The sequence below is a fragment of the Pundamilia nyererei genome, unplaced genomic scaffold (genome assembly GCF_000239375.1).
Source record: "Pundamilia nyererei isolate P.nyererei 1_Seehausen unplaced genomic scaffold, PunNye1.0 scaffold00077, whole genome shotgun sequence".
NCBI lineage: Eukaryota > Metazoa > Chordata > Actinopteri > Cichliformes > Cichlidae > Pundamilia > Pundamilia nyererei.
In genome coordinates, this window is record NW_005187478.1 from 1,036,966 (window position 1) to 1,053,271 (window position 16,306).

General features: G+C 40.5%; 1 protein-coding gene across 1 annotated transcript in view; it reads right to left on the reverse strand.

The window, feature by feature from the left end:
• The window catches only part of astn1 (astrotactin 1), a 466,944-nt gene that overhangs the window by 178,247 nt on the left and 272,391 nt on the right, over positions 1-16,306 (reverse strand). The window contains exon 15 of the mRNA XM_013911994.1: positions 15,844-16,013. Coding sequence (XP_013767448.1) covers positions 15,844-16,013 — 170 coding nt within the window. The remainder of the gene's footprint in view (positions 1-15,843; positions 16,014-16,306) is intronic.

The window sequence follows — 16,306 nt, forward strand, 5'->3', positions numbered from 1 at the left end:
TGTACCTCTGGTGCAAATTACTGACCTCTGTCATCATTTTAAGTGGGGGAACTTGCACAATCGGTGGCTGACTAAATACTTTTTTGCCCCACTGTATGCTGCTAGGAAAACAGGAAATAGTTGTAGCAATTTAATGAAAGCTGCAAATATACATGTAAATACAGTTTTGTACAATTCTAACCAGCTTGCAAGACAATATTTGGTATGGCCACCTTTGTTCTTCAGCATAGTATAAACTCTCGTAAATATGTGTTCCTCTTCTTCTTCAGGCTTCTTGAAGGCTGTTCAAAACTCTTCTTTGGATGTTGGCTGCTTTTTGTTCCGTCCTCTGTCCAGATGAGGATGGATGGCTCTGGGGGGGCCAGTCCATCATTGACGGTGTTCCATTGTGCATTTAGCTCTACCCAGTTATGACCTTGCTTTGGGATCATTGTCATGTTCAAAAGAATGGAACTGCTGCCAACCAGATGCTTAATAAAAGGTTCTGCACAGTGGATCAAAATCTGACCTTTTCTGTGTATATAACCACGACGAACCACGACAGAGCGGAGACAGCATTTTACAGATGGCTGTAGACACTGTCGTACCTCCTGACCTCCTTCATATAAACCGATAGTGATTTCAAAAACGTCTAATTCTGATATATCTCTGCATAAGACCTTTTCAGTCCAGTTCTCGTGTAATTTGGTATACCGCAGCATTTCCTTCTTGTTTCCCTTGCTTGAATGACTGGCTTCTTGACAGCCACCCTTTCACTGAGACCATTTCTAATAAGACTATGGCAAACTGTAGATCGATCAGTGAATGGTCATATGGTTCTCTCCAGTCAGGTCTTTGCTCGATTTTTTTATTATTTTTTTTTTCCCCTAATGTTTTATTTTTTATGTTTAAGGACATGACTTTCAGATACTTTACATTTGCTGTAGATAAGTTTAGGTCTGCCACGTCTTCTCTTGTCCTTCACTTTTCCAGTTCCCTAAAAATGTCACACAGACACACATCATGCTTATATATCCCAGTCGTCAGTTTCTCCTTGAGAATCAACTTGCTGATGCGGAAATGCTATTTTATGCCTGTCAAACTGTGTTATTATTTCATATGCACAAATAAGGACTCCAGCTTGTTGGCTAATAAATGAATCCGAATAAATCAATACCCAATTTGAAGGTTTTTCATTTATGCAGATCTGTGTGCATTTTGCCAGATACCTCAGAGTGCTCGAGCACCTCGGTGTAGCTGTGTGTCGGAGTGCCATCAGTTATTTTTCATGCTGCTATTTTTTTCACACAGCATTCATTTACAGGTCAGTATATTACATATACTGATAGTCTCATTTAGCTTTCCCTGCTGACACCGTCTGCCCGAAAAAGTCACCCATGTGCAAACGTTTGTTTTTCTTTTGTTTTATTTGTATTTTTCATTTTGATCCACCGCACAGTTTATCAAATGCTGTGCATGCTCTTTGCTCCCCTGACTGCCGATCTGCTGGCTTATCCAGGGCAAGAAATAGTTGGTGGCAGATAAAGCACAGCACATAGACATGGAAATGAGCCTGCAATGGCACACACGACAACGTAGAAGCATTTATCGAGTACCACAGTGGGAAAGACCTAGATGCAAGAGAACCAAAATTAAAGAATGAATCGAGCTTTTTTTTTTTTTTTTTTTTTTTTTTTTTTTTACTGATCAATTATAAGTTACATACAGTTTGTGATGGAGCACACATAATCTAAGGGAACGAGATGTTAAGTGAATATATAATCTTTGTCTCTTTGTTGGGGATCGTGAAAATGAAATGGTTTGATTACGCAAAAATTCTTTAGCCCTCGTTGTGAATAAAGCGTCTGCCTGTCCAGGACACCCTTAGTTAAAGATAAGAGTGCCAGATCAGGCCTTTAACATCACTTATATCAGACCATAAACAGATCTGCTGAATATAAATCACCCAGAATCCCATGGCAACTGACAGCCATGTCATGTTGCATCAGTGGGATTACGGCAATACATCACTGTGACTGCTCCCACGGTGTTTGCAAGCACATTCAGAAGGTATCTGAATAGTGCTGTGGACTGAGACTCATATCCTGCAACTGCAGACACCGTAGAGGCAAAGACATGGAGGGAAAGAGAAGAACTGTGTGTCGGTGTGTGTGCATATGAGGTTGCCTGTGTGCTTTGGAGAGAAAAAGTGCACCTATTTTATGAAAAGGTGAGAGGGTAACAATAAATGATGACTAGGGAAAAAGGATGTCTGCATTCGCCAGTGAAGGGTGGAGGTGCATGTGCACGGCAAAGAAATGAAGACATATCAGTAACCAGCGTGAAGAATTTGTGATGCATATTGTGGAACTGAAATTGGCTGGGACACATCTATTACCTTTCTGAGGACGAACTTTTTTGTCCCTTGTATGGAAGGCTAGCTAGAGATCATCATACTTCATTTCACCATTTAAAGTGTAACAGCAGGTTTAGAAATTGGGGGGGAAAGTACTGAAGGTGCAGATGTGTTAACTTTACAGAAATTGTGACAAAGATTTGAACAGAAACAGCTTCTTAGAGGTGTCTAGAACAGCAGATGCAAGGGTTTTTCTGATCTGACATCCACAGAGACACCATCAAGACAAGCTGATCTGCACCTCTGACAGTTCAGCCCCTCAAAATCTTTTAAAATGACACATACAAAAGCTTTGCTTTATTTAGAAGTGAATTTGGTTTTGTTTTTCCCTTCAAAATATCAGGATAACTTATGGTGCACACTTTTTGTCCCTGACTTTCAAAAGCCAAAATACGATCAAATACATTAAAGGTTAGTAGTTAGGGTTAGGCCAACAAGTAGTTGTTGTGACACAAACTAGTTAAGGATCAGATAAACATTCATTTTTATGATAATAGAGTTTATATTTTTGTCTGATCCCAGATCATTTTTGATTCTGTGTCAGATTAAATGTTAGCGAGGTATGAATTCCTGCTCTGAATCACAGCTTTCTTTCTCAGTTATGCATGCTGTGTGGAAATAACCTAAAAGAAGGAAAAAATACAGATATGTTGAATAAGGACACGTTAGTCTTTCTGTTGAAATGTTATCAACTCCACTACACATTATAAAACAATTAAACTGTCATGCCCAGGGTCAATACTCAATCGTGATTAGGGATGGGTATCGAAAACCGGTTCTTGTTGAGAACCGGTTCCCACTGTTTCAATTCCTTGGAATTGTTTGCCATTTTTGCAAACGATTCCCTTATTGATTCCAGTCACCACGTTGCGGAGCGTTATTTACCTGGCGGGAAACACGGCGCCTAAGCGGCTCAAACACTCAAAAGTTTGGTTATACTTTATGAGAACCGATGACAACAGGGCAACTTGCAATACTTGCAAAGTAGATATTTCATTTAAGGGAGGAAACACTACGAATATGCAAAAGCTCACAAAACACGCGATGACCATAAATGAATGTCGTGTTTTTAATTCCGCTCCGGACTCGTGAATCTCAACCCAGCAGCAGCGGTAACGTTTGCACGTCCTCTCCCGTTAATGCGGCAGGGAAATAATCAACTAACAGTGCATATTATGTTAGCGCGATCTGCCTTATTAGAAACCTGCCATTACTGTGCATTTAGTGACCATGATGAGAGAGACAGAGTCTGGCTGGCGCTCGCTGGCAGTTCTCGCTGCAGTCTGCCGGTAGCGTCTCCTTTTAGTCCAGGATAGACGAATGTCACCGAGCAGAGACTCAGTTTGTGGTCAAAGGCTTGAACCCGTTTGCCACAGCAGATGATTTTCAGTAAGTGTTTAATTGTAGGCAGGGACATTACTGGATATTCTTGTGTAATTGCTACAGAATAATGTATGTTATACTTTGTTATTGCTACAGAAGAATATTTATTTTATTATTTTACATTTACATTTTTTTTCCTGGGGACCCTGTGACATCCCATTGAAGAGCCGTAGGCTGGATCTCTTAAGATCTCACTGCTGGGTTTGTAAGGCCATGTTACTCCTAAGTTTCTATCTTGTTCAAAGAGACGATATAAAACACAGTTCTAAGCTAATCGACCAGCTAATCGACCTTAGTGTTCTCCTTTTTAAAATAAGAATCGATAAAGAATCGTTAAACAGAATCGAAAATGGAATCGGAATCAGGAAAATGTTATCAATACCCATCCCTAATTGTGATGTTTTATCTTTTGTGTGATTGAGTTGAACTTAGTATAAAATAACAATTTTAGTTTGGAAAACCATCCACAGCTCCAGGAAATATTCATTTTCAGCCGTGCCGTTCAATATTATAGGTATGGGTAAGGATCAGACTGTAATTAGGGGTCCATTAAATACATGTTCAGCAATAGCTTTGAGTCAGAATGGTTTTCATCTTCATCATGTTATATCATAATCATATTATCCTAAAAACTGCCAAAAAAACTTATAGATAAATTAGTACCTTCTACTGTCTTGCATGTGTCATAAGAGATGTGCAAATCATTGCATTCAGTTTGCAAAATAAATTAAATATTATTAGAGGGCAATTGTTGTGAGGCTTTTGCTTTGACTGCTGACTTGTATGTTTAAGAAAAGGTCTAAGTGGAAGTGGTCCTGGTGCAAAAGGAAGCTGGACCTGTCTAAAAAATAACAGAGAAACTGAAGAGCGAATGCAACGGTGTTTCTTTTGAGAATAAACATCAACACATAAATTAGATATGAAGTATGACGATTGTTGTGTACAAGGCCAGTAACAGTTCCTCTACAAGGGTGCTGTGAAAATGCAACATTTGGCAGAGGCTTGACACCACGTATGAACTTGATGAATAAGCCTCTAAATGTGATGTTCCTGCATTGTCCTCACCTTCAGCTACATCCATTTATCCCCTCTTATGGGAAATGGCTCCCCGGAACGATAGATATATTCCCCGGCACCACGAGAGCGAGAGCGCTCTACTACATAACCTCCCCATCCCCATCTCCATCCCCCGCCTCCCTTAGTGAAAATGAATAACAAGCCTAAAACATATACTGTAGTGCAGCGTATTCTTCTTCTTGCTGAAAGGCCTTGTCTCCCTTTTAGCCCTGGGGTGCTCTGCTCTCATTGTCTGACAGAATGATTAATTTGACTGAACTTCACTTTGCAAACATCCCAAGTTCACAGTCTCTCTGCACGCAGCCTTTCACAGAAGCAGCTTGCTCAGGGCCGCGCTGTGTACGAAGGCTGATTTCCTGTGTAAAAATACAACGGGGGAAATTTTTCTTATTAAGACCACACTGGGGAAAATAATCTTAAAAAGTAAAAAACAAAAAAAACAAAAACGAAACAACAAAACCTGCCGAAAAACAGCAAACCTCAGCTGAGGTGAAGGTCCAGCTCAGCACAAGTTAGCTGTGCATACATTTACTGCTGTAGTTAACTACACTCTGTAACTTGAGTGCTTTCTCTTCTGAGAGACACATTATGTTTTTCAAACCACCACACTACACAGATACTGCTGCCGTGGCAGTTTAAGCTCAAGTAACATTTTGACACTTGAAGCATACAATAAATCATAAATGTGCTGCATTGTTTCGCTTACAACGAAAAACAAAAAACGCTGAAAACTTTATATCCTCGGACATCTTCAAGTTTCCAAAACTGCATCCATACATTTCAGCACTAATCAGCACTCTGAGCTTTATGCAGTAGTTTGGGAGACAGGTGCCCCAGAGGGCAGCACAGATTTCTTGGATAGTAAAAATTAGAGATGGCACGATACCACTTTTTTATGTCCGATACCGATATCATAAATTTGGATATCTGCCGATACCGATATGAATCCGATGTAGTGTGTTTTAATCAATAAAACAGTTTTTTTAATATATTGCTGCATTTTGTATAAGTTCATACTCAAGTTTAAATAAACAACAACACTAAAGCTATTCTGTTATACCTGTATGTAAAAAACACACTGCACCCAAAATATTTCATAGTTCAGCAACACTGATCAATCTAATAAACTTAAACCTGCTCCATCCTCCCTATTCTGGTATTTTAAAGAGTACTTAGCAGAAATATTAAGCAACCTGACTAATAGGGCTGCAAACTCCCAGCAAAAAATAATAGGGAACCCCCCTCCACCTCACGATGCTTAATCGAAGTAATCAACTTTAATTTGATGCAGTGTGAAAAAAATGCACAGAAATCAATTATTTTTCAAGAATAATTAAATAGATTCAACATCTTCCTTCAACAGAACTGCAGACTGCACAGATGGGGAAAAAGTACTATAGCTTACTAGGGTATATTAGACTTAACAGTTACTATATACAGTAATGGACTTCTATACATTTTACATCAGATTAAAACTTTGGGTGTAACATTCGGATAATTATTTATTAAAAGCTAGACATTTTAAATGAGAATAAGAAAGAAAAGTATGTCTTTGTGCCCCCTTTTCCCTGTTAATGCCCTATCGGCCCCCCTGGCTAAACTTTGCTAGATCCGCCCCTGCACAGTTACCAGCCGTCAGCTATGTAGAAAAAGATCCTGGAGTAGAAAGTAATATTAAATACATTCTAACAACAGCTGATCAAGCTTAAACGTGCTGCTGTTGTTCAGCCGCTGGTTTCCTCTTTCTGGCAGGAAGTGAGCAATAAACAAACAAGAGAGACGGACTCCGACAGAAAAGCCGATCAGCTGATCATTGATCAGTTTCACGATTGAAGTAGCAGCAAGAAGAGGCAGTCGCTCCATATATCGGTTGTTAAACTTAACGCTGGAATGCTTTACAAACATTCAGAGATGAACTTACACACTTGCTTTACTCCTCTCTCAGATAACTTCCTCGGAGATGAAATGCTGGTTTGGTAGCGAGGCTACAAATACACACAGCCGCTCTATCACGTGACCACACTGCTCCGACGTGCTACGGTTATGAGCCGAGTCGCCGTGTCGCAAGTTTTGTGAGGTGCTTTTTTGATATTTAATGGATCGGATTACATTTTTTATTTCTCGCCGATATCCGATCCGGTAATTTACGTCAGTATCGGACCGATACTGATACGTAATCTCAGATCGGTCCATCTCTAGTAAAAATCATTAATCCCCCACTGTCAGAGGCTTAAATGTAATTGGACAAATTCATAATAATGGTTTTTGGGGAATTCTTTTCAAGCAACGACTGAAGTCTGGAGCCTGTGGACAAAGACTGACTTCCCCCTCCTGTGAGGATTTTTCTTTGGGGTCTTTCTGTCTTCAGTTTTGTCTTTCTTGCTTGGGTTGATACAAAGTGAATGAATTGGACACTGCAGAATATATCCCTCTTTTATACCTCTGAAAACAGCTGGTTTGCTTTTGCAGTCCGCTTTGGGTCACTATCTATGTGAACCTTGAAGCGCTGTCCATCTGAGCAGAAAGTACAGCTCTCTACACTCCACAATTCATCTGTCTGCTTCTGTCTTCTGCCACATCATCACTAAACACCTCCGACTCGGTGCCATCACATGTCATGCATGCCCGTGCATCACATTGCATACACCGTGCTTTACAGGTGTTGTATGCACTGGATGAATATGGTGGAGATGGATAATGAAATGTATACGTCCTGGCGAGTGTTCCGTCTCAACTCACCATTTCAATCTTTTTCTTCTCAGAAGATTCTGAAGGTTTTACTTGACAGAAACTGCTGTTGCTTGCATTAGTCTGATGGACTTATTTAGTTTTTGCAGCCTAAAGATGTTTCCCGTTTCCTGGCACTGAAATCTGCTTTCACTGCTTATTGTGGATTCACACTAACAGATTCCACATGCAAATGCCCCAATTGTGTCATCAACTCCAGACCTTTAACCTATAAATTACATTAAGAACTAACAAGGAAATAGTTCATGTCTCTCAGTGAAATCAGCCGTTGAGTGAATTGTGCAATTACATTTTTCCCTTTGAAACAGGGGCGTGGGAATAAAAACAGCAGTCATTTCCTGATGGAACAATTTTATTTGTGTAACTGTTCTCAAAAGTTGAAATTCTGCACTTTTACTCCATACTCACCATCCGACTGTAACTCGAATCATTGTTGGTACATAGATTAAATAGCAAAAATTGTCTCAGTGTCAAAAGATAGATGTTTATGCCTTTTAAATGATACATAAACTTCATAAGAGAAACTGAAAATACAGAAACTTGCCTTAGATGACTTCTTTCCTACTTGCTGTGTTGACTCATCTGAATGCTTTACATTAATCTCGTGTTTGACTGCATTATATTTAATCTCATTAGTTTTGTTCATTACAATGAAATAATGTAGGAGCAAATTATGGGATGTACCTTATAATACAACTCAATCCAATAAATCAAAAAGGAACCACAGGGTCTCAGTGTCACAGCGCTGCTGCGATGATTGCAGTGCTGTTCACTATTAATAATACAAAGGCAGGAATGCTCACGCTTACTGCATCACACATGGACTTGAACAATGTGAAACGGGCCACTTTGTGGAGCAAAATAATAGTAAGTGAAATTACAGGCTTGCCTGGCTCCTGAAAGAGCAGGTTTAGTCATTAGGAAGTCTTTGTGTGAAAATAAAAAGGAGCTGTCAAATCTGAACTCCTAAAGTGAAATATGATCTTTTGTTGTTATGGTGGGCCCACCTTTTGAATATAACCAGATCACACATTGTGTCTGTCAATATTCCAGAGTCTTCAAACTCAAGAATTAATGAAGTAGTCGAGTACAATCTTCAGTACTCTGTAATCTCCTCCTCAATAACTGAAAGGACCGACACACCCCAGCATCACACAGGCTTATAATAGCTCCTTACATGTTGTTTCTGACAGTGTTAGCAGCTGGTGTACAAATTACTGCTACAATGAACAGCTCGCTGTCCATGATGAGAATGACCAGGACGGAGCCCCGAACAGTCCTGCTGTTTAACACCAGCTGAGAATGAAGCAGGTTTATCTGAACAGAGGGAAACACGGTTCTTTCAAACTTCCTTCAGATGGATGAAGACGGGACTACATGGGTCGTATACTAAAGCAGATTAAATGCACCGTGGCCGTGTCATGGCTGACTATGTGATTAACAGCAATATTAAACTTCAAACTGATGAAAGACCTATATGTCTGTGTAACACTTCAGTCGAACAGAATGTAAAAGTTCTTTCCCTCCAGTGAGAGTGTTGGTACAGAATAAAGAGTCAAAGATAAAGCAGCTATTAAAGCATAAAGCAACGCAAAAGACAGGCGACGTGAAAAAAATGAGGTGAAGAAATGAAAAGAAAAAGCTTGGTGACTTTAAGAAGGGCTGCAAAGCTGAGCTGTAGCTTGACGCCAAAGATCTTTGAACAGAAATAGAACCAATTAGGACAGAAAATGGCTGATGTAGAAAGCAGCAACAAAACCAATATACTAGTTGCCAATTCTTGATCAGGACTTCAAGGCGGACCGATAGTCTAAAATTAGACATCGGGGCCAAAATCATGCTTGAGCTACGCTTTAACACGAATAAAGTCGAAAGAGTTTACAATGCCTGAGCTCTTATTAGTTATCTGTAAGTAGGGAGGTGCATGTGGGAAGCACTTGTCTGATCTCCTGCTGTTACTGTGCAGCTGCTATAAGAACCTTTAAAGCAGAAAAACAACACGCAGCCTAAAAATGATGAAGAACAGCGGGTACGTTACATCTTTAATTAAGCCATAGGTGATATTCTAACTATTTAACCCATAACATCCTGACTGCTGGTCAGTCTCAGTGAAGTCTCCCACTACACCGCTGAAGGGAAGTCACTGTGGGAGTTATTATTACAGCTGACATCAGACTAAATCAATAATAAATACCCAAATCACCTGTGCAATACAATATTAAACAAGAAATTGAAAGGACAAATTAATATTTAACTAACTCTTCACAATGCTTAATAAACACTCCATTTACAAGGAAAAAATGTGAACTTTCTGGGAATTATTTCTTGGTTCAGGCTTTAAAGGGTTTAGGAAGCTTGAACATTTAATAATAAAGCAGAACGTTTCTGTCTACCAGCGACTCTAGCATGAGTTTATATTTTAAACTCATAAATATTGGACAGTGCTGGGCTCTGGCTGTGTAACATTACATAAATCAAAGTCGAAGACTACAGTATGTGTAGGAGCTCACTAGAACGTTCTCGGTTCCCGTCTACTGGACGTTCTTGCTGTGTGACCCATGTTTGCTCACCTGTCTGCTTTTGCATTATCCGAAGAGAAAGAGGCAAAGCAAGTTGCATGATGCAAAAATCTCCAAATGGTCCTCAAGTTTTAAACATTTTGAGAAACATATTCAAAAGTTGCAAAAACAAGCTCACATACATTTGAATTTATTAGATACTAGTTCCAATTACTTTTATGCAGACAGTGATTTTCTCTCATGGAAATCACCTTGTAACCTCATGGCCATAAGCGACATGCACAACACTTCGGTCCCTTGTGTTGATATATGATTAAATAATAATGTATACTTTATTAGTTCTGTAGAAAATTGCTTAGTTCTATGTTTAACCCATTCACTCAGTGAAGCAGTGGGCAGACGGTACTTTGCTCGAGGGTACCTTGAACTCCCGACCTTGAAATCATGGGGCAAACACTCTACCTACTGAGCTATCCCTGCCAACAAAGATGCAGGAATAAAATGTGGGATAAAAACCTATCAGGGTGCACCATTACAATTACAATGTGCTCAAGAAACTAAACATGTTTAAGTTCCGATGATTTTACCATAAATCATCTTAAAATAATATATAGGTGTATACATAATAAGCTCCCTATAAGGGTTCTGTCAGCTTGTGGTTAGTAACTTAGCTTATTTTTAATGTGTGCATATATTATATAGATGTATGTTGGTAATGATTTTGTGTGTGTGTGTGTTTTAAAGTCCCAAACAGGGACAGGGATTTTAAATGACCTTAGGCTATAAATACTGTGGTGTGTTTTATGTAGTTTATGTGGTTTATGTCACATGCAGCTCTTGTATTTTAGGATTTTAGGACCTTATGACCCAAAATGACATTTTTGTGTAATAAAAGATGAACATTTTTCTTTTTTTCAAGCTGAAATGTTTGCTTTTCTCTGTCAGTAAAATATGAAACACAAGAAATGACTTTGTGCTCAGATCTTTATGGCTGCAGAGGTCTGAAGATAAAATCTGTATTTTCTAAACCCTAAATTCATTTGATAGGTCGAAGATACGCAGGTGTTTTTCCAGCTGCTACATATATGTGAATATATTTTGTCTACATAACTTTAAACAGAACAGTAACTGTTTTAAAAACAAAGAAATTAATCATTTCAATTTTGAGAAATTTAACAATCCTTGTAACCTTGATCGAGACAGTCCTATCATCAGGCTTAGTGTCATATTAAACAGCGAACGAGTCATTTACTGAAAATGACCTGAAATGTGACCATACCTCCTATTTTAATCCCCCTCAGTGCTATGGTTATATGATTTCACTTGTCTGTGACAATGAGCCATCACTGGTCAATACTGGTCTTCGTGGCTTCATCAAACAATAACATGGTTGTAGAAAAATAGCCACAGTATGAAAAAGCAGACTCAATTTTCATGAAGCTGCTAAACAAGTCTTGTCACTGGAGGAGCATGGGTAATGAGAGTTACAAATCCCAAAACACACAGCACTCAGAGAAATGGAGAGAAAAATGTCAGCAAAAAAGAAATAAATAAATCAACAAATCAATATAACCTGTGATTTCCACTGAGGGAAGGGAGACAAAAAGCCTCACCGTCTTTGTTCCACTTCCAATTAAACTGCTTAGGGAATCGAAATTGAGTTCTCTTGTTAACATGTGTGAGTCTGTCTCAAAGGGAAGCAGAGCAAAGAATATCAGACAAGTGCAGGGCGTGCTGATGCTTGACACCAAAAGTGCAAAGCTGATGGAAACCACATCCTGTCTAAACAGTCCTTCTGTAACTTTGGCTTATGGTGGGGTTTGTTATTTCAGTCGCTTCTCTAAGGAAGATTCATAGGAATGAGCGCAGGTGGGAAAGTAATCTTATGGCTCATAGAACCCCATTAACTAGCCTGGCCTGTGCTCCATTTCACTCTTGGATAAGTCTGGGAATGAATGATTTACTTGGGAAAAGAGAGGAAGGGGAGAGTGAAGACAGAGAAGTAAAAAAAAGAAAAGTGAGGGGTGAGTAGCAGACGGACGGACTTTCTAATAGGAAACCAAATGTAATACACCACGAGCCTGAATTCTTCAGCCATGAATTCAAATAAGAAAAAAAGAGACGGATGGAAGAAAAATCCCGAGCAGAAGGCCTGGGGTTGGTTACATTAGAGCTTAAGTCAAACATTTCAAGGACAGATTACTATCAAGAACTCTCATTGTTCTCGTCTTCCTTCAAGCAGGTAGCCTCTTCGAGTTACACTAATCCCAGCATCACTGTTCATATAACCCCTGTTCAAGCAGGAAATGTACTTGGCCCCTCTGAAGTAACATTTAGACCATGTCCAAAGCTAGCATTACTGCTGTGACCTGCAGTGGGCACTACTTTGTAAATCCTCTTATTCCTCTGTGGTCTGTGTGAGCTGATTTTCTGTGACATTCTTTTTCTAGTTTCACAATAAGACATTTCAATGAAAATGAGACAGCTTTTAAAGTGCCATTGCAGATACGACTTAGTCTCTGGACTCGGGCCTGGCTCAGTATGATGGATAAAGTTGTGCTTTATGATTTTTGTTCAAAATCAAGATGAAAACTTGTAGTTATGCTGGCAAAGATCACAGCAATGGCCAAAGACGTTGCTGTGATCACAAGAGAAATTATTTGCATTTCTTAAAATATCTCAGTATCTCCTTAAAAGACGAGCAGAACAACATCATCACGATGCTATTTATGTTTTCAATGAATGAACTGAAATGCGTTTGGTGTCATTGCTGTGGTTTTATGAATAAAATGTGTCAAAGTTAACTAAATCCCCATGGCCCTGAGCTCCTGCACTTAGATCCCAGGCTCAAAACTTTAAAAAAATAGATAAATAAAAATGTGTGCATCTGACAACAACACTCTGGGAACCCTTTCAGGCAATGAAGCCATTGGCTTGACAAATGTAGCTAAACTCTAACAAATCATACTGCCAAACACATTATCAATAAGCCTAAAAGATGGGATAATTAGGCTGGCAGATGTGGCTGGTGACATCTCAAGGTGACACGCTTTTCATTTCCGCTGTGTTGAAGGAAGGGTGAAGGGACCACTGAAGGGGCCGTCGTTGCCAGAGATTCAAAATAAGATGCCAGAAAAGTTCTGCTGATACTGCTGTGCTTGCGTGGTCACAAGGCCATATGCTTCGACTTTAATTATGAGGGACTTGGGGAGAGAGGGACTCTGGGTTGAACTATGAATCACTGCCACTCTGTATGCCCCAAAAGCCCTGTTCTACTGGATTTAAACTGCGCCCACGCAGGTCTGCCACCGTCTATAAATATACCCCATGCTGATGAATGTATTAAATAGACAGCTGATAACACGGTGCATTCCTATATACCCTTTTTCAGCTTAATAAAATCCATATATCCAGAATGTTTAGTGTTATGTGAAAAGGATTAAATGGTGATTGTTAGTATAACCTGACCTAATGCATCCGGCCCTTTAAAATGTGGAAGCAGAAAAAAGCAAACGTCAAGCTACAACTCTGAAACAGATCGGTGCCGAATCCTCCAGTTAACAACTGGAAGCTTACTACTTGAGTTCTGTGTGTGAAGGTGGGTGTAGCTGGAGCAAAAAGTCAAACTTAAATTAGTGATGTGCTCTTGTTGCCCTTCAGCTGCCTCCAAAGACAAACAACTCAAACTCCAAACCTTTTGATAGAGAGTCCTGCTCCACAGCAGATCACTGAGGTTATTACTTATCCACCCAGCATTGTCCTGCTGTAGCACACGAGTGGCACTGTGGTCTAAAGCTTTTACAAATATTGAAAACTAGGCCTTAAGTCGAGCATGTATACTGAAACTTTGAACCCTCGTGAGGTCTAAAGCAATCCTCCTGTTCGGTGACACAAACCTGCCTCTTACAAGTAGGGCAGGTCTGTGTCACCGGGACCCCCAGCCTCAGCTCTTTTCCCCTCAGGTAGAATGTTGTGACCCCCAGCTGTATTAATTATCCCGTCCAATGTTGTCAGCTAATTAACTGACACTTAACACAGGAACCGGCTGGGGCAACTCAATGCAATTAATCAGTGTTGAGAAATACATTAAAATCCTTCCTACACATAATTACTATAGAGTTTCTGCTTCCGCTGAATTTTCGTGTATTTACACTTGAAGTTTACACAAACAAAAATGCCTCACAGCTTTAGTTTAGACTCGCTAAAGTAGCCGACGGAAATGTAATTAACTAAAATGTGCATGTAATATGAAGAGCAACCACTTAACCTAACCCCATGCAAGCTGGGGCACCTGGAGAGAGCCTACACATGCACAGGAAACACATGCATGCATAGACTGCACAGAAAGGCCCCGGGCAGCTGGTGGGTTTAAACCCAGGAGCTTCTTCCTGTGGGGCAACAGTGCTCACTGCAGCACCACCGTGCTGCCACTGGCAGAAACATTCCTAATCCTGAAGATATGACAGTTGATACTGCAGCTCGAGAGGCTAATCATAAGCTTACACTCTAGCATGAGTGATACTTTTCTTTTTAACGTGTGTTTAAAGAAAAATCGATACAGCATATTCAGTAAATGATGCTGTAATATGACCTGTCATATGTTAAAGGACATATGACCTGGAACATGTCCTTTAACATTCCAACGTATCCCTCTTTACTACATTAAAGTTTATGCACTCTTTGCATTTATGACCATCATGACAAACTGGTTGAATGTCAACACAATCTAAAGGAACTGACAAAAAGAGAGGAGGAGGAGAAAGACAGAGAAGCACTTAGGAAACGAGACCCGTGGAGTCTGACAAAGCATAAAACTAGTCCAGCACAGAGGGAAGTGACAGGGAGTGTCATACGGTTGCAACCCCCTTGGCGGGGGAAGCACGGCTAAGGTGCAGTAACATCACCAGGTCAAAGCACGGCACAGTCAAGGTGCGACTGCTACAGAGTGCGCTGTGATTTTGCATGTGTGTGAAAAAAGTGTATGAAAGTGAGACTAACTGATCAGACTAGGATGACAAAGTTATGGCAGCGACTGCGTGTCGTTAACTGTGTTTCTCCCACCAAACCCCACCCCCCCACCGTGGGGAAGGAGGGAAGGGGGAGGAGAAGGATATGATGACAAAGCTGGTGAAATGATGGGCCGCAGATGCCCTTCACCAACCTCTGAAGATGAACAGCTCCATCCGGGAGCCACTGATAAAGAGACTTGTTCTGCAGAGGGTCGTGAAGGTATTTCATCGTTTATCCTCTGGCTGCCCTGAATTAGAGCCGCTGCTGCTAAGGACCCATCCTGATCAGACATATTGACTTCCACAAGGAACACAGATTTCCTGTTACAACTGTATATGTGACGACTCGTACATGTGCGCTCGTCCTGAGAGTTATTTATTATGAAATGCTACCCTACACTTCTGCTCTACTACAATACTGCTGGTGGTTGTATTGTTTACACTGTTTGTGTGTGAATGTTTGTTGTCATGGCTCCTGTACACACACACACACACACACACACACACACACACACGCACACACACACAGACACACACACACACACACACTTTCCCACATGCTCGAATAAAACTATGAAACTATGATCCTGTGCTCCAAAATAACCAGGACCCGCTTTTTTTCTTCTCTGTGTCATTACACTACCCCTCCCACCCTCGTGTCTCCTCTGCCAGATTGTGTAACATCCAGGCTTCAGTAGCTGTCATCACCCACCTTCTAATCCTGGTCCGCCCATCAGGGGAGCACACCTGTATGCTAATGGGGAGGGATTGCACCACGGCTCGGTGTGGGCAGCCCAGGAGGTGAGGCGATGTGACGGAGGAGTGGGAGTGCCTGCCTCCCTGGCTGCCCTGTCTACCTGACTGACTGCCTGGCACTGGGTTCTGAAAAATGCCAACACAAAGCTTGATATTTGCTCCCACATAGATACCGTGGGTGAGAGGATTTTCTTTCATTTTCTATTTTTCTATCCTCCTACCCACCTTCTTCATCTCTTTTTCTCCACCTGCCTGGGATTCTTTCAATTTCACATATTTACTTATTGCGCTCACCTCCCTGTCATTCTATTGTTCCAACTCCTCTTCATGGATGCTCTTTCTATTGTTTTTTGGCACATCTACCTACTTCCTCGTGTTTTCCTTTCAAATCAGGGCATGGTTAAATATTAACCATTGCT